The sequence below is a fragment of the Macaca nemestrina genome, chromosome 13, assembly GCF_043159975.1.
Source record: "Macaca nemestrina isolate mMacNem1 chromosome 13, mMacNem.hap1, whole genome shotgun sequence".
NCBI classification, from domain to species: Eukaryota; Metazoa; Chordata; class Mammalia; order Primates; family Cercopithecidae; genus Macaca; species Macaca nemestrina.
Window position 1 is genome coordinate 73,802,921 of NC_092137.1, and position 22,904 is coordinate 73,825,824.

At 39.1% G+C, this 22,904-nt stretch overlaps 1 protein-coding gene and 1 long non-coding RNA gene across 7 annotated transcripts in view; one reads left to right on the forward strand and one right to left on the reverse strand.

The window, feature by feature from the left end:
* Positions 1–22,904, forward strand: part of LOC105465444 (ALMS1 centrosome and basal body associated protein) — a 222,632-nt gene that overhangs the window by 99,320 nt on the left and 100,408 nt on the right. For all 6 annotated transcript variants that reach the window (XM_071076913.1, XM_071076915.1, XM_071076914.1 and 3 more), the window contains one exon: positions 3,024–4,885. In XM_071076913.1, the coding sequence (XP_070933014.1) occupies positions 3,024–4,885 (1,862 nt within the window). The remainder of the gene's footprint in view (positions 1–3,023; positions 4,886–22,904) is intronic.
* Positions 1–22,904, reverse strand: part of LOC139357899 (uncharacterized) — a 97,400-nt gene that overhangs the window by 14,277 nt on the left and 60,219 nt on the right. The window lies entirely within an intron of this gene.

Genomic DNA, 22,904 nt, shown 5'->3' on the forward strand with positions numbered 1-22,904 from the left:
TCCCTAGATCTCTAGCTAATCTGCCTTCTTCTCTACATCTTTCAGATTCTTCTTACATTTGTTTTATATATATTTTCCAGTGGGCTTAATTTTACTTTGCAGGAAAAATAGAGAAAAGTACATCTGGCCAGGTGCGGTGGCTCATGCCTGTAATCCCAGCACTTTGGGAGGCTGAGGCAGGAGGATCTCTTGAATCCAGGAGTTGGAGACCAGCCTGGGCAACAAAGTGAGACCCAGTCTCTACAAAAATAAAAATAAGAAAATTAGCCCGGTGTAGTGGCATGTGCCTGTTGTCCCAGCTATCCAGGAGGCTGAGGTGTTAGGATCACCTGAGCCCGGGAGGTCGAGGCTTCAGTGATAGTGCCACAGCATTCCAGCCTGGGTGACACAGCAAGACCCTGTCTTAAACAAAGAAGAAGAGAAAAGAAAGAAAAATGTCACAGGATCCTCAGGGTGTCACTTTGCAAGCTAGAAACCACTGTGGCCAGTAGCACCTTCTGCCTGAATATTGTTCACACCTGCTGGGCACGTTCTGCCCACTCAGCCTGGCAGGCTGTGCTTGGCTCACACTACTGTGCTGGATCTTACACTTGCCAAACATGAGCCAGGCGTGGAGTGGTGAAGGGTGTGTGGGCAAGCAAGTGTGGGGTCTAGCCACTGCACACAGCCAGGCATGCTGACTGCTGTGGTGGGGCAGGCAGCTCCAGGTGCTGGCACTGGTGCTGGCTCCATGCAAGGCTGCAGCTGGACCAAAAATGTACTGTGCATGGCTTCTGCTGTGGGGACCCACATCTGGGCAAGGGAAACATGGTGGCAACTGGAAGCTTGGAAGACACCAGGAACCACAAAACCCCAAAGAGGGTGTCATAGTCCTGGCTCGGGGACCCCCTATGTCTGGGCTTCCTGAAAGGCCGCAGCTTGTCTCTCCTTCTTGTTCCCTGCAACATGACAGGCAGGGAGGGGGCACGTTTCAGCCCTGTTTGTGTTACAACTCTTTTAGTCCCACCACTTGGTAGATCCTGAGTTCTTGTCCTACATCCATGAAGAATGAGGTATGTGGACAACTAGAGGGTGAGCAAGATGGAGAGGAGCTTCATCGAGTGGCAGAACAGTTTTCAGGAGACCCAAAGTGGGTAGCTCCTTTCTGTAGGCAGGTCGTCCCAACGAGTGTCCAGCTGTCAGTGGAGAGGAGAACCTAGAGTGAGTAGCTCCTGTCCGCAGGCAAAGTTGTCCCATTGTCTGTGCAGCCCTCAGCAGAGAGGAGACCCAGAACGGGTAGCTCCTACCTGCATGCAGGTCATCCCATAATCTGTGCCTCTTTCAGCAGAGAGGAAACCCGGAGTGGGTAGCTCTATTGTCTCTCTAAGTCTGGCTGAGTCCAGGATTTTTATGGGCTTCAGAGGGGAGTAGGTACATGCCAATTGGTCCATGTGCAGGCCCAGAAAAAGTTCGCCTGTCCGCGGAACTGGCAGCCCTTCAAGTGATCCCTGGCTTAAAGGTATGGCTTCATCGGTGACCTTCCCCTTTCTGCCCAGGAGCCTGTCTGCCATCTCTCTGCTATCTCTGGTACCTGTGGCACACCCAGGCTGTTCATGTCAAGGGGCACCTGCAGGCCCACTCTGAGCTGCCCTCAGCCCTCCCCGCCCCTGCAACCTCCCTCCTATGCTTGTGGGTGCCCAGTGTCTGGAGGGGCGGCAGGGGGCTGGTGTATCAGTGCTGCCCCAAGTGTGCGCACACTTGGCTGGGTCGCGACAGTGCCTGGGCTTGGCCTCAACTTTGCTGTGTAATGGGAACGGGCACCAGGAGTGGGGAGAGGCCAGACAGTGGGAGCAGGCACTTTTGAACCTGCAAGGGCAGGGGGAGTTCCCAGGTCCCCGAGACTGCAGGCTTGCCTGGGTCCACAGCTGTGACTGGGCAGCTGCAGCTGTGCCCAGGAGGGTGGGGTTCCTGCCCCTCCACCTCAAAAGGGAGTGGGACTTCTGCCTGTTCCCAACTCCCACCAGCTCAGTAGAGTGAGCAGCCCTAGCTGCTCCTTCCCCACTGCAACTGGCATCATGGCAGCAGCCACTGCAGATGGGATGCTGCTGCCATCAAAAATACATCTAGTTCATCACCTGGGGAGATGCAGCATAATTTAAAATATTTTAATCTGGAATCAGATGTTGCTATATCATCAAATAGAATGCCAAGTTATAATGACTTTATAGGTAAAACACAGAAACCTCAAAGAAATGTTATATTTATGGTAGCTTTGAGTACTGATCCTGTGTGCCAGGAAACAAGGTCTTGGTTTTTTTCCCGCCATTCTTAGGGGTCAAATATTAGGATGTAGGTCAAGCTTCTGTAATAGCCAAACATACAGTGGCTCAAATAAGATAGAATTTTATTTTCACGTCATTGTTCATGTTAGGAAAGTGAGCTCTGTTCCTTGATGTCATCCAGGAACCCAAGCTGGCTGGACAACTAAACTGTCCTTACACATGACTTCCAAGGTTGTTCCATGCATTACCATTTTTAGCAGGTGAGAAAAATAGTGGTGATAGTGGTGGTGATACTAGGGGAACACGCAGATCAAGAACTTGATTTTAAGGACAGGAAGCGGAAGTTGTACTTGATGCCTTCAGTCATATCCCATTGGCCTCAACCTAGTCATGTGGTCACAACTAGCTGCAGAAAAAAACAGGAAATGCCTCCCACTTGGTGGCTATGTGGCTAGCAAAAATTTGAGTAAGGGATTTCTATTATTAAAAGAAAGATGAGAATACTTACTGGTGGACAATACTAATCTTTGCTGTTTACTTTAGTGGGAAATTTTTAGGAGAACTCTCTGAGTGGTCTTAATCATTGTGAGCCTTTTTATTCTGTAGTTAACTATCTTTTTTTCTTGCTGTGCTCTTTGTCCTGTTATATTATAAAAGAATGACATGATCTTCATGGTCTAATCTTAGCGTGGGTATAAAACTAATGTGTATGTAACTACTTGGACTACTTCAAATAAGAACCTGTTTGTTTATATCTTCTAGGGTTTACAGAGTCCACGTGGAATGGGATGCAAGCCAGAAGCTGTATGTAGTCACATTATTATTGAGAGCCATGAAAAAGGATGTTTCCGGACTCTAACTTCTGAACAACCACAACTAGATAGCCACTCTTGTGCTTTTAGATCTGCTGAACCCTCAGAAATGACCAGAGGACGTCAGAGCCCATCATCATGTAGAGCCAAGCACGTCAACCTTTCTGCATCCTTAGACCAGAACAACTCCCATTTCAAAGTTTGGAATTCCTTGCAGTTAAAAAGTCATTCCCCTTTTCAAAACTTTATACCTGATGAATTCAAAATCAGCAAAGGTCTTCGAATGCCATTCCATGAAAAGATGAACCCTTGGCTGTCAGAATTAGTAGAACCTGCTTTTGTGCCACCTAAAAAAGTGGATTTTCATTCTTCAACACAAATGCCATCCCCAGAACCCGTGAAAAAGTTTACTACCTCCATCACTTTTTCATCTCACCGACATTCTAAATGCATTTCCAATTCCTCTGTTGTTAAGGTTGGTGTTACTGAAGGTAGCCAGTGTACTGGAGCATCTGTAGGGGTATTTAATTCTCATTTCACTGAAGAACAAAATCCTCCTAGAGATCTTAAACAGAAATCCTCTTCCCCTTCATCATTTAAAATGCATAGTAATTCACCAGATAAAGAAGTGACTATTTTAGCAGAAGGTAGAAGGCAAAGCCAAAAATTATCTGTTGATTTTGAGCATTCTTGTCAAGAAGAAAAACCCTTAGAAAGATCAGATTTCACAGGCAATCATTCTGAGCCCAGTACCAGTGCAAATTGTAGCAATTTCAAGGAAATTCAAATTTCTGATAACCATACCCCTATTAGCATGGGCAGACCAAGTTCCACCCTAGGAGTAGGCAGATCGAGTTCCAGACTAGGAGTAAAAGAGAAGAATGTAACTGTAACTCCAGATCTTCCTTCTTGCATTTTTCTTGAACAACGAGAGCTCTTTGAACAAAGCAAAGCCCCACATACAGATGACCCTGTAAGGAAACACCATTCTCCCTCTCCTCAACATCAGGATTATGTAGCTCCAGACCTTCCTTCTTGCATTTTTCTTGAACAACGAGAACTCTTTGAACAGTGCAAAGCCCCATATGTAGATCATCAAATGAGAGAAAACCATTCTCCCCTTCCTCAAGGTCAGGATTCTATAGCTTCAGACCTTCCTTCTCCCATTTCTCTTGAACAATGCCAAAGCAAAGCGCCAGGTGTAGATGACCAAATGAGTAAACACCATTTTCCCTTTCCTCAAGGTCAGGATTGTGTAGTGGAAAAGAATAATCAACATAAGCCTAAATCACACATTTCTAGTATAAATGTTGAAGCCAAGTTCAACAATGTGGTCTCCCAGTCAGCCCCAAATCAGTGTACCTTAGCAACATCTGCATCTACTCCTCCTTCAAATAGAAAAGCACTTTCTTGTGTTCGTATAACTCTTTGTCCCAAGACTTCTTCCAAGTTGGATAGTGGAACTTTAGATAAAAGATGCCATTCATTGGATGCTGCTTCTAAAGCGAGGATGAATAGTGAGTTTAACTTTGACTTACATACTGTATCTTCGAGATCACTGGAACCAACCTCCAAATTATTGACCAGTAAACCTGTAGTACAGGATCAAGAATCTTTAGGTTTTCTAGGACCTAAATCTTCACTGGATTTCCGAGTCGTACAGCCTCTTCCAGACAGTAACACTATTACTCAGGACTTGAAAACTATACCTTCTCAGAATAGCCAGATAGTAACCTCAAGGCAAATACAAGTGAACATTTCAGATTTCGAAGGACATTCCAATCCAGAGGGGACCCCAGTATCTGCAGATCGGTGAGTCTCATTGTGATAACAAGCAAGCTGGATGGACTTTGTGATAAAATGTTTCAAATACTTGAGTAGATATTGGTTCTTGGGGAAAAGGCTGTGTGATTTCTCTGAGTGGAGGTTGTGTCTGACTAATTACTAGAAGTCTTTCAAGGAATAAATGTGTTAAGTAAGAGAGAACATATGATAGTAATGCATTTATACTTTCAGAGGGCTCTTGGCAAGACTTGACATCAAGTGTTTTAAAAAACTGAATGACCTTGAAAGGAATCTTTGATCATCCAATGATACAATTACTAATTTATTTACTATGTTGGACATATGCTGAGGATCTCCTTTGGAGGTTGTGCCCATGTACGTGGGTGCTTGGTCACTCTCTCTCTCTCCCTCTCCCTCTCTCTCTCTCTCCTCCAGCTCTGGTTCCATTTCATGACTTCCTTCAAATATTTAGTGTTTACAAAGAAAGTAGCTTTATAGTGGAAAATCCTGGCAGATACCAGTTTAGTCAAATGATGAAGATTAGCATCACCAGTAAAACATCAGTCAACATAGTGTGCTTCCTGATATGATGCCCCACCTCATAGAGTATTGTAGGAAAGGAAACCCAATTCAGGCATAAGTCCGTTAGATTTATATTATTCAGCCCAGTTTTAGCACTTTGCCATTAATTCGGTTTTACTTTAATGAGCCTCTTACCATATGGTGAAACAGAACTACCTGTATGTTTAGTATTTTACCTTATAGTTGAAGAGGCATCGTACCACAGTGGAGAGCACTAGGCTTAGAAAGGAGGGTGAGAGAAATGTTTATTCATAATCTACGTGTGGTAGTAGTCATGGCAATAAGGAACTTACATATGCTATCTTACTTAGTTCTCATAATGATCCTATGAAGCAGGTGATGAGATCTCTATTTTCCTGCTGGAAAACTTGTGCCAAAAGATGTTGTTTGTAGGCAAGATAAAGAGTATTCAAATGCATTCTGTTTAATCAAAGTAAGGAGTTGTTCCCCTACACAGTACTCTGTCCTAGAATTTGAACCCTCATTCCAACTCTTCTTCCAGCCACGATCCTGGACAACTCATTTAATATCCTTGGCACTCATACATAGAAGGAAAGGGTTGGAATGCTGAAAAGTCCCTTACAGCTCTAAAAGTTAGGGATTGCGATAATAGATTGGGGCAAAAAAAAAAGTCAATCTCTGATTTCAGTGTTATAAACAGTAGAGTGCTATAGAGATCAGTACTGATACCTTCAAAAATTTTCTTTGAGACAGAGTCTTGCTCTATCACCCAGACCAGAGTGCAGTGATGTGATCTTGGTTCACTGCAACCTCCGTCCCTGGGTTCAAGCCATCCTCCCACCTCAGCCACCCGAATAGCTGGGACCACAGGCGTGCACCACAATGCCTGGCTAATTTTTGTATTTTTAGTAGAGATGAGGTTTTGCCATGTTGGCTAGGCTGGTCAGTATTGATACTTTAAAAAAAAAAAAGTTTAGAAATTAAAACATTGACAATTTCATATATAATTTTTAAACTCTTCGAAGGTTAAATGCTAAAGTATTGTACTGAATACCTTAAAAGTCAGGTAAAGCTATGAATGAGAAGAAAATAATAGATGATTATAAATGTGAACTAACAATAATGCCATTTGCTCAGGGTGTACATTTGTAGTAGATGCTTATACTTAGTGTAATAATCAGAAATAGATATTATTATCTCAGTTGTGGATTTAAAAAACCTGAGACTTAGAGAAGATATTTTGCCCAAGATCACATGGCCATTGAGCATTGGAGGTGGCATTTGAACCTAGGTTTATCGAACTCCACAGTCCGTAAATAATTCAAACCACACACACATACACACACACACACACACACACACAGATGCATAAAACATATATATAAGTAAATATATATATAATAGTTTATAAAATATTTATAAAGGACTGGGCGCGGTGGCTCACACCTGTAATCCCAGCACTTTGGTGTCCAAGGTGGGCGGATCACCTGAGGTTGAGAATTTGAGACCAGCATGACCAACATGGAGAAACCCCATCTCTACTAAAAATGCAAAATTAGCCGGGCATGGTGGCGCACGCCTATAATCCCAGCTACTTAGGAGGCTGAGGCAGGAGAATCGCTTGAACCAGGGAGGCGGAGGTTGCAGTGAGCTGAGATTGCGCCAATGTACTCCAGCTTGGCAACAAAGCAAGACTCCGCCTCAAAATTTATAAAGTATATGTGTATAAAATATTTATAAAGTATATATGTATAAAATATATTCAAACGTTTCCATTTTGAGATAATTTTAGACTTACAGAGGAGTTGCCAAAATAAATAGCACCGAGAGGTTCTGTATTATCTGTTGCTGTGTATTGTGTTACCCTGAAATGTAGCAACTTAATAAACATCTGAAAATTTATGTAGGTCAGAAATCTAAATGTAGCTTATTTGGGTACCTCTGGCTTAGGTTGTCTCACAAGGTTGCAAACAAAGTATTGGCTACAAATGTGGTCTCATCACAGGCCTTGCCTGAGAGGATGTGCTTCCAGCCTCACTCACATGGCCATGGCTTTGGCCAGAGACATGGGCTTTTTGCTTCTATAAGGCACTCATAATATGACACCTAAGCTTCCCTCAGTGAGGCAGTGAGAGGGCAAGAGAGGGTGCCCAAGACAAAAGCCACAGTCTTTTTGTTACCTACCCTTGGATGTGTCATCTCGTCACCTCTGCCACATTCTCTTCAGTAGAAATGAGTCACTGTCTAAAGCTCTTACCCAAGGGTTGGGAATTACACAGGGTCCTGAATACCAAGAGGTTGGTGTCATTGGGGGATGTTGTCCATGTAACCTTTACTGAAGCTTCCATTTAACATCTTACCATAATATAACCATAAAATATTTATCAAAATAAGAAATTCTTCTTGGTATAAAACTATATAACATTGATTTCACCAGGTTTTTCCACAAATGAACTTTTTTGTTTGAGATCCAACCCAGGATTCCATCTTGCATTTTAGTTGTCATGTCTTAGACTCCTCCAATCTATGACAGTTTCCCAGTCTTTTTTTGTCTTCCATGACCTTGACACTTTGAAGAGTGCTAATAAGTTATTTTGAAGAAGCTTCTTCAATTTAGCATTGTTTGATGTTTCAAGGTTAGATTAGGGTTATGCATTCTCAGTGCGTCGCAACAGAGAGCACATTATGTTGATATGCGTTACTGGTGATGTTAACCTTGGTCACTTGGCTAAAGTGGTATCTGCTAAGATTCTCCACTGTAAAGTTACTGTTTTTCCTTTGGAGATACTAAACATTTGAGGGAGATTTTGTTAGACTGTGCAAATAACCTGTTTCTGCTTAAACTTTGAGTACTAATTTTAGCATTCATGAGTGGATCTTGGCTGTAGCAGTTACTACTGTGGTGTTTTAATTTTTTCATGCCTTCCATCTCTTCTACATTTGTTAATTGGAATTCCTCTGTAAGGAGAATTGTTCTTCCCTCATTTATTCTGCCTTAGGTTATTTATTTGCATTATTGTAGACTCATAAGTGTTTATTTCATTATTTGGATTATAATCCAATGCTACCATTACTATTTTTGTTGCTCAAGTTCTCTTTTTAGCTATTTGGAGCACTTTCAGGTTGGCTTCTGTACCCTGCCCCAGACGTGGAATCAGCTGTTTCATTAAAAAACCCTCGGTTTTTTTTTTTTTTTTTTTTCTTTTTTTTCCTTTTTGAGGTGGAGTCTTGCTCTGTCGCCCAGGCTGGAGTGCAGTGGCATGATCTTGGCTCACTGCAACCTCCACCTCCCGGATTCAAGCAATTCACCTGCCTCAGCCTCCAGAGTAGCTGGGATTACAGGTCCGTGCCACCACGCCCAGCTAATTTTCTGTATTTTTAGTAGAGATGGGGTTTCACCATGTTGGCCAGGCTGGTCTTGAACTCCTGACCTCAGGTGATCTGCCCGTCTCGGCCTCCCAAAATGCTGGGATTTACAGATGTGAGCCACCGTGCCCAGCCAAAAAACCCTCTTATTTTTGAAGGGAGGAAAAAGAATAGTATTTAGAAAGCAAGATGTAAGTACCTGGCATGCTCACTGCTGGTGGGATGTTGCTGTGTTTAGCCTTTCTCAGTGAATAAAGCTAAGAAATATAGGTAGATATGTTAACTTATGTGTATACTCATATCTGTATCTTTTAATGTGTGTGTGTGTTTTAAGCCATGTGTCCATATTGATACCTCTGACTCCAGTACGGATCCACAGAGTTGATTCTAGCCTTTTCCCTTTCTTTATTTGTAACTTCTGTCTCTAATAGCGATAAAACTGGCTCTCATTATCTACAATATATTTACCCTAGTATATAAATAAAGTAGTTTCAGAATTCATAACCCATACCCACATGAAAAACAAATTCTGCAACCAGAGTACAGTGTTTATCTGCAGTTTTGAATTTATCATTAAAATATCTAGACAAAACTGCCGTTTGCTAAAGTTTCTTAAGTCAGCATCTCCCTGCCCCATACTCTTCAGTGTGAGTACATGATTCATTTATAATATAGTTAGATTCGTTAGTCACATTCTGTGTTCCATCTTTGCCTCATATCCTGGTTGACCTTTAAAAATTTATGTACTTCTAAACTTCACTTTCTGTGCTTTACAATTCTATCCATTGCTACAGTTTCATATGAGCAGTTCCATCAATCCCAAAACTCCTCCATGCCGTTCCTTTGGAGACAGTCTTTCCCCTGACCCCTCACTCACCCCCGGCAGTCCCTGGTCTGTTTTCTTCCCTAGAGTTTTGCCTTTCTAGACTGTCACACAAATGGAATCATAAAATATGTAACAGACTTTTGGGTCTGATTTTTTTACTTTGCAAAATGCGTTTGACTCATCTTGTGTAGATCAGTGGTGCTTTTTTATTACTGTATTAAAAGCAATAATATTTTATTGTAATTCCATTGTACAGATTACCACAGTTTGTTTATCCATTCACTCATTGAAGGATATTTGAGTTGTTTCTAGTTTGGGACCATTAAAATTAGAACTGCTGTAAACATTTATATACAGGTTTTTGTTTCTCTACGGTAAATACTAAGGAAGAGGATTCCTGAGTTATATGTTATAGGTGTATATTTAACTTTGTAAGAATTATTCAGAGCTAAACTAATACTAGTTTTTCAGAGTGTCTGTAATACTAGTTTTTCAGAGTATCATTTTGCATTCCTGCTAACAATGGGTGAGCATTCTAGTTACTCCACATCCTCACCAATGTGTAAATTGTCAATATATTTTAGCAATTTTTATAGTTGTACAGTGGTATCTCAACATAGTTTTAATTTGCATGTCCTTCCTTAATGGCTAATTATTATGAACACCTTTTCAAGAGCTTATTTACCATCCTCTTTGGTGAAGTGCTTTTTAAATAGGGTTGTTTGCTTTCTTATTGGTGAGTTTTGAGAGTTCTTAATATATTCTGGATATGTTATTTGCAAATATCTCCACAGTATGTGACTTGTCTTCTTATCCTCTTAACAAAGTCTTTCAAAGAACAAAGGTGTTTCCTTTTGATCAAGTCCAATTAATTGATTTTTAAATGGATCATGTGATTGGGTTGCAGTACTTTTCTTTCAGCACTTAAAAAATATGCTACTTCCTATCTGGATTCCACGGTTTCTGACGAAAAATTCATAGTCATTTGAGTCATTGTTCTCTATGTAAGAACAATGTATCATTTTTCTCTGATTATTTTCATTTTCCAGCACATTGATTATGATTCTAGATATGGGTTTCTTCTTTTTTTTAATTTTTAAATTTTTATTTCAATAGTTTTTGGGGTAAACGTGGTTTTTGGTTACATGGGGTAAGTTCTTTAGTGGTGATTTCTGAGATTTTAGTGCACCCATCACCACAGTAGTATACACACTGTATCCAATATATAGTATTTTATCCCTCAACCCCCTCCCAACCTCCCTATGCAGTCCCCAAAGTCTGTTATATCATTCTTATGCCTTTGTGTCTTCACAGCTTAGCTGCCACTTATAACTGAGAACATACAATATTTGGTTTTCCATTCCTGAGTTACTTCACTTAGAATAACGGCCTCCAGCTCCATCCAAGTTACTGCAAAAGACATTATTTCATTCCTTTTTATGGCTGAGTAGTATTCCATGGTATTCATTCAATGTGTATATATACCACATTTTCTTTACTCATTGGTTGATGGGCACTTAGGTTTTTATGTCTTTGCAGTTGCAAATTGTGCTGCTGTACAAGTGTGTGTATGTGTCTTTTTAATGTCTTCTTTTTCTTGGTATAGATTTCTTTGGTACCTCTTGTTTGGGGTTTGCTGAGTTTTTTTAAGCCTATAGGTTTACAGGCATACCTCAGATATATTGCAGGTTCAGTTACAGACCACTGCAGTAAAGCCGATCACATGAATTTTTGGTTTTCCCAGTGCATATACAAGTTATGTTTACACTATACTGTATTCTGTTAAGTGTATAATAGCATTATGTCTTAAAAAAAATACATACCTTAATTTATAATTTCTTTATTTTTTAAAAATGCTAACAATTATTTAAACCTTCAGTGAGTTACTTTTTGCTGGTGGCGGTCTTACTTCGATGTTGGTGGCTGCTAACTGCTCTGGGTGGTAATTGCTAAAGATTGGGGTAGCTGTAGAAATTTTTTTTTATTTTTAATTTTCATGGGTACATAGTAGGTATATATGTTTATGGGGTACATGAGATGTTTTGATACAGGCATGCAGTGTGAAGTAAGCACATTGTGAAGAATAGGGTATCCATCCCCTCAAGCATTTATCCGTTGAGTTGCAAACAATCCAATTACACTCTCTAAGTAATTTTAAAATGTACAATTATTATTGACTATAGTAACCTGGTATAGTAGGTCTTATTCATTGTTTCTATGTTTTTTTGGGTTTGTGTGTGTGTGTGTGTGCGCGCGCGCGCCCATTAACCATCCCCATCTCTCCCTAAACCCCTCACTACCCTTCTCAGCCTCTGGTAACCATCCTTCTACTCTCTGTGTCCATGAGTTCAATTGTTTGGATTTTTAGATCCCACAAATAAGTGAGAACATGCAATGTTTGTCTGTTTGTGCCTGGCTTATTCCATTTAACATAATGATCTCTAGTTCCATCCATATTGTTGTAAATGACTGGATCTCATCGTTTTCAATGTCTGAATAGTACTCCACTGTGTATATGTACCACATTTTCTTATCCATCTATTGATGGGCACATAGGCTACTTCCGAATCTTAGCTTACCATGAACAGTGCTGCAATAAACATGGGATTGCATTGAATCTGTAGATCGCTTTTGAGTAGCAAAATCAGTCTTCCAAATACTGATTTCCTTTCTTTTGGGATTCAGTGGGATTACTGGATCATATTGTAGCTCAGCTTTTAGTTATTTTAAGGAACCCCCAAACTATTCTCCTTAGTGATTGCACTAATTTACATTCCAAGCAATAGTATACAAGGGTTGGTTCCCTTTTCTACACATCTTTGCCAGCATTTGTTATTGCCTGTCTTTTCGATATAAGCCATTTTAACTGGGGTGAGACGATATCTCATTGTAGTTTTTAGTTTTAGTGTTTTGATCGGATTATTAGATTTTTTTCCTGTGGAATTGTTTGAGCTCTTTATATATTCTGGTTATTAGTCCGTTGTGAGATGGGTAGTTTGCAGATATTTTCTCCCATTCTGTAGGTTGTCTCTTCACTTTATTGATTGTATCCTTTGCTGTAAAGAAGCTTTTTAATTTGATGTGATCCTATTTGTCCATTTTCACTTTGGTTGCCTGTGCTTGTGGGGTATTGCTCAAGAAATTTTTGTCCAGACCAGTATCCTAAGGATTTTCCCTGATGTTTTTCTGTAGTAGTTTCATGGTTTGAGGTCTTAGGTTTAAGTTTTTAATCCATTTTGATTTGGTTTTTGTATATGGAGAAAGATAGAGGTCTAGCTTCATTCTTCTTCATGTAAATACCAGTTTTCCCAGCACCATTTGTTGAAGAGACTATCTTTTCCCCAGTGTATGTTCTTGGCACTTTTGTCAAAAATGAGTTCAACGTAGGTGTGTGGATTTGTTTCTGCATTTTCTGGTTCTGTTTCATTGTCTTATGTGTCTGTTTTTAAACTAGTACCATGATGTTTTGGTTATTTTAGCACTGTAGTATAATTTGAAGTTAGATATTGTGATTCCTCCAGTTTCGTTCTTTATGTTTAGGATAACTTTGTCTATGCTGGGTCTTTTGTGGTTCCATATAAATTTTAGGATTCTTTTCTATTTCTGTGAAGCATGTCATTGGTATTTTGAGGGATTGCATTGAATACAGATTCAGTGAAATACCAAATTGCTTTGGATATTATGGACATTTTAACAATATTGATTCTTCTAATTCATGAACATGGAATATTTTTCCATTTTTTGGTATCCTCTTCAATTGTTTTCATCAGTGTTTTATAGTTTCCTTTATAGAGATCTTTCACTTCTTTGGTTAATTGCTAGGTATTTGATTTTATGTGTGGCTATTGTAAATGGGATTACTTTTTAAATTTCTTTTTCACATTATTCACTGTTGACCTATAGAAATGCTAACTGATTTTTGTATATTGATTTTGTATCCTGCAACTTTACTGAATTTGTCAATTCAAATAGTTTGTGTGGAGGCTGTAGGTTTTTTCAAATATAAGATTGTATCATCTGCAAACAAGGATAATCTGACTTCTTCCTTTCCAATCTGGATGCCCTTTCTGTCTTTCTCTTGTCTGATTGCTTGAGCTAGGACTTCCAGTGCTATGTTGAATAACAGTTTTGAAAGTAGGCATCCTTGTCATGTTCCACACCTTAGAGGAAAGGCTTTCAGTTTCTTCCCCATTCAGTATGATTCTAGCTGTGGGTCTGTCATATACGGCTTTTATTATGTTGAAGTATGTGTTCTCTGTACCCAGTTTTTTGATGGTTTTTAATCACGAGATGTTGAATTTTAAGAAATATTTTTTCAGCACCGATTGGAATGATCATGTGGTTTTTTTCCTTCATCGTGTTGGTATGTTGTATCATGTTGATTGATTTACATATGCTGAACCATGCTTGCATCCCTGGTATAAATCCCACTTGATCATGATGAATAATCTTTCTAATGTGGTGTTGCATTTGGTTTGCTAGTATTTTATTGAGGATTTTTGCATCAATATTCATGAGGGAGATTGGCCTGTAGTTTTCTTCTTTTGATGGGTCTTTGTCTGGTTTTGGTATCAGGGTAATACTGGCCTTGTAGAATGAGTTTGGAAGTATTTTCCTCCTTCTCTATTTTTCAGAATAGTTTGAGTTAGATTGCTATGAGTTCTTCTCTAAATGTTTGATATATTTAAGCAGAGGAGCCATCAGGTCCTGGATTTTTCTTTGTGGGCAGAATTTTTATTACAGCTTCAATTTTGTCGCTTGCTATTGGTCTATTCAGATTTTGGATTTATTCCTGGTTCAGTCATGATAGGTTACATGTATCTAGGAATATGTCCATTTCTTCTAGATTTTCCAATTTATTGGCATATAGTTGCTCATAGTGGCCACTAGTGATCCTTTGGATTTCTGCAGTATTGGTTGTGATGTCTCCTTTTTCATTTCTGATTTTATTTTATTTGGATTTTCTCTCTCTTTTTTTCTTAGTCTGGCTAACAGTTTGTTGGTTTTGTTTAACTTTTCAAAAAGCCAGCTTTTTGTTTCATTGATCTTTTGTATTTTTTTCATTTCATTTATTTCTGCTGTTTTATAGTTTTTGTCAGGGAATTCTGATATCTCTTTTAGCCTAGCCTTGGTGTCTGTTCCCATGTGATTTAGTTTTGATATTTGTCTCTTCAAAATCTCACATTGAAATTTGATCCCCAATATTAAAGGTTGGACCTAAAGAGAGATGTTTGGGTTATGGGGGCAGATCCCTCATGAATGGCTCAGTGACCTCCCTGTGGTGATGAGTGAGTTCCGGCTTGTAGTTCACCCAAGAGCTGTTTGTTTAAAAAATAATGACTCCCCTCCTCCCCACCTTCCACTTCTTTTCTCTTGCCATGTGATGTGGGCTCTCCCCTTCCACTTCTGCTGTGATTGGAAGCTTCCTGAGTTCTTCGCCAGAAGCAGATGCTGGTTACACAGCCTGCAGAACTGTGAGCCAAATAAACCTTTTTACTTGGTAAATTAACCAGTATTAAGTATTAAGAATACAACCAACATGGCACAAGTATACATATGTAACAAACCTGCACGTTATGCACATGTACCCTAGAACTTAAAGTGTAATAAAAAAAAAAAAAGACTGCTTTTCCCATCTAAAAAAAAAAAAGAATACTCAAGTATTCCTTAATAGCAATGCAGACAGACTGAGACACCATGTGAGCTGAGATTTTTCTGGTTCTAAATATGATAAATAATTTTGGATTGTATTTCATAATGACGTTTTATGAAATGACCAGTCTTGTTTAAATGCTATAGAGAAAGTTGATGTTTTTGTTTTAGCATACAATGACCCAACTGGTTTCAGGTTAAAAATTCCAGCCAGCCTTCTGTACGTTGTTGTTCCAAGTCCATTCAGTTTTCCAAGGCTTTGCAGTGCTGTTCTGATCTGTCCTCCATGTGTGTGCCTAGTGACCCTTTTCTAGGTACTTTTATCCCTTTTCTATGTACTTTCTGTGACTACCTTGTGTCAGGGCCAAGTGACACAGGACAGGAGGAGAAAAAACCAACCAGGTGTGGTCACTCTTGAGACCACATTTCCTTTGGTGTAAGTTGAAGGTTTCCCTCCCTCAGAACTTTAGGCTCCTGCCAGCCTCTCTTACTGCTTGTACCATTGCCACCATGAGATTACTGGCATGCTATGACTAATATACAGAGATAAGGAAAAAGGGGATTCTGTATAGAGTATTGGGAGACCCTTCTTTCACTCCTGAAGCCTGAACTAAAAGCCTTTGCCATGAAGTCTCTCTGTCTATGCTAATATCCACTTTTAGGTTTCAGGCTATGTTGAGTTCAGGCCAAGGAATGACAGAGGAAACGAAAATGATGGCAAACTCATTACCATTTTGTTGATATTTCAAATTTTATGATTTCAGTCTGCCTGCTTCTGTTATTTTCCAGAGTCTTCCAATAGCTGCTCCATGTAGTCTGTCTAGGTTTTATAGCTCATCTCATCTAGGATTAGATATGCTAACCTGGAACTGGAACCACTTGTACTGTTTTTTGTTCACATTAACTGCATATGTGAGTTTCAGTTATTCCACATCCTTGCCAACACTGGATATTTCCAGTTATTTTTCATTTCAGTCATTCTAAATGTGAGTATGAAGCAGTATGGTACTGTAATTTTTTATTTATTTATTTTTTTTTTGAAACGGAGTCTCGCTCTGCTGCCCAGGCTGGAGTGCAGTGGCCGGATCTCAGCTCACTGCAAGCTCCGCCTCCCGGGTTTACGGCATTCTCCTGCCTCAGCCTCCCGAGTAGCTGGGACTACAGACGCCCGCCACCTCGCCCGGCTAGTTTTTTGTATTTTTTAGTAGAGACGGGGTTTCACCGTGTTCGCCAGGATGGTCTCGATCTTCTGACCTCGTGATCCGCCCGTCTCGGCCTCCCAAAGTGCTGGGATTACAGGCTTGAGCCTCCGTGCCCGGCCAGTATTGTAATTTTAATTCGTATTTCTGTGATGACTAATGATGCTGAGCATCTTTTCTGTGCCTCTTGCCCATTTGCATGTTTTATTTATGAAGTATCTGTTCACTTTTGTCTATTGGATTATTTGTCTCAGTATTATATAGGAAATTTTATAATATATTCCAGATACAAATCCTCTATGTATTGTGAATATTTTCTCATAGTCTGTGGTGTGATTTTCATTTTCTTAATGGTGTCTTTGGGGAACAGAAAGCTTTAATTTTGATGAAATTCACTTTGGTAATTTTTTTTTTAATGATTATTACTTTTTTGTGTCCTGATTAAGAAAATGTTGCCTAATCAAGTGTTGTAAAAGTTTTCTCGTGTATTTGCATGTAGAAATGTTATGGTTTTAACTTTGTGTTCCAGTCTGTGGTCTATTTCCAAATTTTCCTTTGTAGTGTAAGTTATGCAGTTGAGGATCATTTTCTTCCCTAAGAATATTCTAGCACCACTTTTCAAAAATGATTATTTCCTTATTGAATTTAGTTGGAACCTTGGTCTAAATTGGTTGGCCTTATATATGTAGGTTTTAGAGTTTCTACTCTGTTTCTTTGTTCTTTTTATTTATCTTTACACCAGTACCACAATGTCTTGATTACTCTAGCTTTATAGTAAGTCTTGAAGTCAGGTTATGTCCTCCAACCTTGTTTTTCTTTTCAAAATTATTTTTGCTATTTCAAGTCCTTTGCATTTTCATACAAATTTTAGAATAAGCGTACTGGGATTTTGTTTGGGATTGTATGGAATCTGTAGATCAATTTTGTAGATTGACATTTGAATTTTCAGTCTTCCTATGCATGAACATGGTGAGGTTTTTATTCCCCACTTAAGTCATCTTTAATGTCTCCCAGTAACATATTGTAATTTTCAGTGTGTAGATTTTACATATCTTTTACTAAATATATTCCTAAGTAGTTAATATACTATGGTATATGGTATTTTCAAATTTAAGTTTTCTTATTGCTTAAATATAGAAATACTGTTGTCATGCCACTTCGTAGGTCCCAACAAGTTAATTTTAATTTTAATTTGTTATTCTTTGGGTCAGAGCTTTCATGCCTACTGTGGGATGTTTTAGGGCAATGAGTGCTGTAGAGAATTTATGCAAGGCAAAAGTTCCAGTGGTTGAAATATATCTATTTGTTCTCTGTTTTATGTTCAGTAACTCCTCTAAGATTTCAAGAGTTTCTTGTTTAAATTTACTGGGATCCTCAGGTGTAGTCTATTCCTCATACATGATCATTTCACCAGGGAACAGAGCAGTTTTACTCCTTCCTTTGCAATTCTCATGCCTTTTATTTCTTCTTCTTGCCTAATGCGCTGGCTAGAACATTGAATATGATACCAAAAAAAGCAGTAAAAGCAGACATCTTGCCCTGGTCCCTATTCTTGGAGGGTAGAAGAGTAGATTTAGTGTTTCATCATTAAGTTTAATATTACCTGTAGATTTTTAATGGATGCCTTTTACCAGGTTGAGGATGTTTTCTAAGTTTGCTGTGAGTTTTATCATGAATGGTTATTTAATTTTTCAAATGGTTTTCCTGCTCTATGGATATGATCATACATGTTTTCTCCTTTTTTCTATTGATGTAGTGAATTACATTGGTCCAGTTGATCAACTGTATTGTTGAAATGGTCATCTTTACTGAATTTTTATCTGTTTGTTTAATCAGCATTTGAAAACAGCATGTATTTCCAGTTATGTTTGTGTATTTTCTGTTTCTCCTTGAGATCTTCTTTGGAGTATTTTGTGGGGAGGGGAACAATCACGAAGTTATAGCACTTTGGGAGGCCGAGACGGGCGGATCACGAGGTCAGGAGATCGAGACCAGCCTGGCTAACACGGTGAAACCCCGTCTCTACCAAAAAAAAATACAAAAAACTAGCCGGGCGAGGTGGCGGGCGCCTGTAGTCTCAGCTACTCGGGAGGCTGAGGCAAGAGAATGGCGTAGACCCTGGAGGCGGAGCTTGCAGTGAGCTGAGATTCCGGCCACTGCACTCCAGCCTGGGCGACAGAGCAAGACTCCGTCTCAAAAAAAAAAAAAAAAGAAAACGTAAATATGGCACAAGGAACTTCTCTTTCTCCTTAGTTATTTGGAAATAAGTTGTTGACCTGCTGCACAATCACTTTCATGTAATATATTCTCATTTCCTATAAAAGGACATTCTCATATTACCATAATAAAGCCATGAGAATTAGGAAATTCATACTACTGCGTTACAGACATTATTTAGATTTCTCCAGTTCTCCCAGTAATGTCTTTTATAACAAAAGGAAGCAGTTCAGAATCATCTGTTGCATTTGGTTATTGTGTATCTTACATTTCGTTTAGTCTGGAACAATTCTTTAGTCTTTTCTTAACTTTCATGATATTGACACTTCTGAAGATTACAATGCAGTTGTTTTGTGGAGTGTCCCTCAATTTGGTTTCTCTGATGTTTCCTCATGATTACATTCAGGTTAGTTATCTTAGGGAGGAAAATCAAAGAAGTAACGTTGAATTTTACTCATTACATCCTATGAAGTGTCATGCAATTTTAATTTGTCCTCTTGTTGACAGTTATCACTTTAAAACTCAATGAGTGTTCCTATTTCTCCACGTCCTCTCCAGCACCTGTTGTTTCCTGACTTTTTAATGATCGCCATTCTAACTGGTGTGAGATGGTATCTCATTGTGGTTTTGATTTGCATTTCTCTGATGGCCAGTGATGATGAGCATTTTTTCATGTGTCTGTTGGCTGTATGAATGTCTTCTTTTGAGAAATGTCTGTTCATATCCTTTGCCCACTTTTTGATGGGGTTGTTTTTTTCTTGTAAATTTGTTTGAGTTCTTTGTAGGTTCTGGATATTAGCCCTTTGTCAGATGAGTAGATTGCAAAAATTTTCTCCCATTCTGTAGGTTGCCTGTTCACTCTGATGGTAGTTTCTTTTGCTGTGCAGAAGCTCTTTAGTTTAATGAGATCCCATTTGTCAGTTTTGGCTTTTGCTGCCGTTGCTTTTGGTGTTTTAGACATGAAGTCTTCGCCCATGCCTGTGTCCTGAATGGTACTACCTAGGTTTTCCTCTAGGGTTTTTATGGTATTAGGTCTTTTACACTGTTGGTGGGATTGTAAACTAGTTCAACCATTATGGAAAACAGTATGGCGATTCCTCAAGGATCTAGAACTAGATGTACCATATGACCCAGCCATCCCATTACTGGGTATATACCCAAAGGATTATAAATCATGCTGCTCTAAAGACACATGCACACGTATATTTATTGCGGCACTATTCACAATAGCAAAGACTTGGAATCAACCCAAATGTCCATCAGTGACAGACTGGATTAAGAAAATGTGGCACATATACACCATGGAATACTATGCAGCCATACAAAAGGATGAGTTTGTGTCCTTTGTAGGGACATGGATGCAGCTGGAAACCATCATTCTTAGCAAACTATCACAAGAACAGAAAACCAAACACCGCATGTTCGCATTCATAGGTGGGAACTGAACAACGAGATCACTTGGACTCGGGAAGGGGAACATCACACACCGGGGCCTATCATGGGGAGGGGGGAGGGAGGAGGGATTGCATTGGGAGTTATACCTGATGTAAATGACGAGTTGATGGGTGCTGACGAGTTGATGGGTGCAGCACAGCAACGTGGCACAAGTATACATATGTAACAAACCTGCACGTTATGCACATGTACCCTAGAACTTAAAGTATAATAATAATAAAAAATAAATTAATTAATTTAAAAAATTTAAAAAATTAAAAAAAAAAAAACTCAATAAGGTTGTGACTGTTAGATACCTTTACTCAGTAAGGTTGTGGCTGTTAGGTACCTTTACTCAATAAGGTTGTGACTGTTAGGTACCTTTACTCAATAAGGTTGTGGCTGTTAGGTGCCTTTATCATTTTAAAACTCAATAAGGTTGTGGCTGTTAGGTACCTTTTCATCCCACAGTAGGCATGAAAGCTCTTAGGCACCTTAATACCCCAAACAAGCTACTCTTTTCCGTTTTGTAATTAAGTGTTTTATGGAAAGGTACATTTAAATTATGTAAACATCTTATTCCTCAGCAAATGTACTTATTTGTTTATTTATATCTGTACAGAATCTTTTTTATTTTATTCAATGACTTATGATCTATTGCTACCTTTTTTCTTTTTAGCTTTGTATTTGAAAATACATATAGACTCACAAGAAAAATGTGTGACTCACGAGAGGTTACAAAAATAGCCAAGGGAGGTCCCCACTCAGCTTCTCCATTGGTAATGTCTTACATAATTATAATGCATTATCAAAACCAGTAAATTGATATTGGCACAATACAGTCAACTGGACTAGACGTTAATCAGATTTCACAAGTTTTTGCATGCACTCTGTTATTCTAATGGATATGTGTATGATTCTGTAAAATTTAATCACACGTATAGCTTCATGTAACCACCATCATAATCAAGATACAGAAGTGCTCTGTCACTGTGAAGGAATTCCCTTGTGCCTCCCCTTTTCTAGTCACACCCCGTTCCCTCAACCCAGCCTTCTTTAACCCCCGAAAGCCAGTGATTACTGTATAATTTTGTCATTTTGAGAAGTTATGTAGATGGAATCCAACATGTTATATAGGTGGAATATAACATGTAAACTTTGAGTTGTATTTTTCTTACTCAGTGTACTGACCTGGAGATCCATTCAACTTGTGTGTATCGGTAGTTAATTTCCTTGTATTGCTCAGTATTCCATTATATGGAATTTATACAGTGTGTTTATCCATTCACCTGTTGAAGGACATCGTTTCCAATGCTTATTACTAATAAAGCTGTTATGAACATTCATGTACTTTCTTTTTTATATACTTTAAGCATGTGCAGAACGTGCAGGTTTGTTACATAGGTATACATGTGCCATGGTGGTTTGCTGTACCCATCAACTCATCATCTACATTAGGTATTTCTCCTAATGTTCTGTCTCCCCTTGTCTCCCACCCCTTGACAGGCCCCAGTGTGTGATGTTCCCCTCCCTGTGCCCATATGTTCTCAACTCCCACTTATGAGTGAGAACATGCAGTGTTTGGTTTTCTGTCCCTGTGTTAGTTTGCTGAGAATGATGGTTTCTAGCTTCATCCATGTCCCTCCAAAGGACATGAACGCATTCTTTTTTATGGCTGCATAGTATTACATGGTGTATATGTGCCACATTTTCTTTATCCAGTCTAACATTGATGGGGATTTGGGTTGGTTCCAAGTCTTTGCTGTTGTGAATAATGCTGCAATAAACATACATGTGCATGTGTCTTTATAGTAGAATGATTTATAATCCTTGGGGTATATACCCAGTTATGGGATTGCTGGATCAAATGGTATTTCTAGTTCTAGATCCTTGAGGAATCACCACACTGCCTTCCACAATGGTTGAACTAATTTACACTCCCACCAACAGTGTAAAAGCATTCCTGTTTCTCCACATCCTTTCCAGCATCTGTTGTTTCCAGACTTTTTAATGATTGCCATTCTAACTGGCATGAGATGGTTTCTCATTGTGGATTTGATTTGCATTTCTCTAATGACCAGTGATGATGAGCTTTTTTTCATGTTTGTTGGCTGCATAAATGTCTTCTTTTGAAAAGTGTCTGTTTATATACTTGCTCACTTTTTGATGGAGTTGGTTTTTTCTTGTAAATTTGTTTAAGTTCCTTGTTTTCATTCTTAAGTAAATTAAGTTTCTTTGATTTTCGTTCTTTTGCATTTGCTGAGGAGTGTTTTACTTCCAATTGTGTGGATCTCAGCCCTTTTTCAGATGCATAGATTGCAAAAATTTTCTACCGTTCTGTAGGTTGCCTGTTCACTCTAATGATAGTTTCTTTTGCTGTGCAGAAGCTCTTTAGTTTAATTAGATCTCATTTGTCAATATTGGCTTTCGTTGCCATTGCTTTTGGTATTTTAGTCATGAACTCTTTGCCCATGGTATTGCCTAGGTTTTTTTCTAGGGTTTTTATGGTTTTAGGTCTTATGTTTAAGTCTTTAATCCATCTTGAGTTAATTTTTGTATAAGGTGTAAGGAAGGGATCCTGTTTCAGTTTTCTGCATATGGCTAGCCAGGTTTCCCAACACCATTTATTAAATAGGGAGTCCTTTCCCCATTGTTTGTTTTTGTCAGGTTTGTCAAAGATCAGATGGTTGTAGATGTGTGGTGTTATTTTTGAAGCCCCTGCTCTGTTCCATTGGTCTATGTATCGGTTTTGGTACCAGTACCATGCTGTTTTGGTTCCTGTAGCCTTGTAGTATAGTTTGAAGTCTGA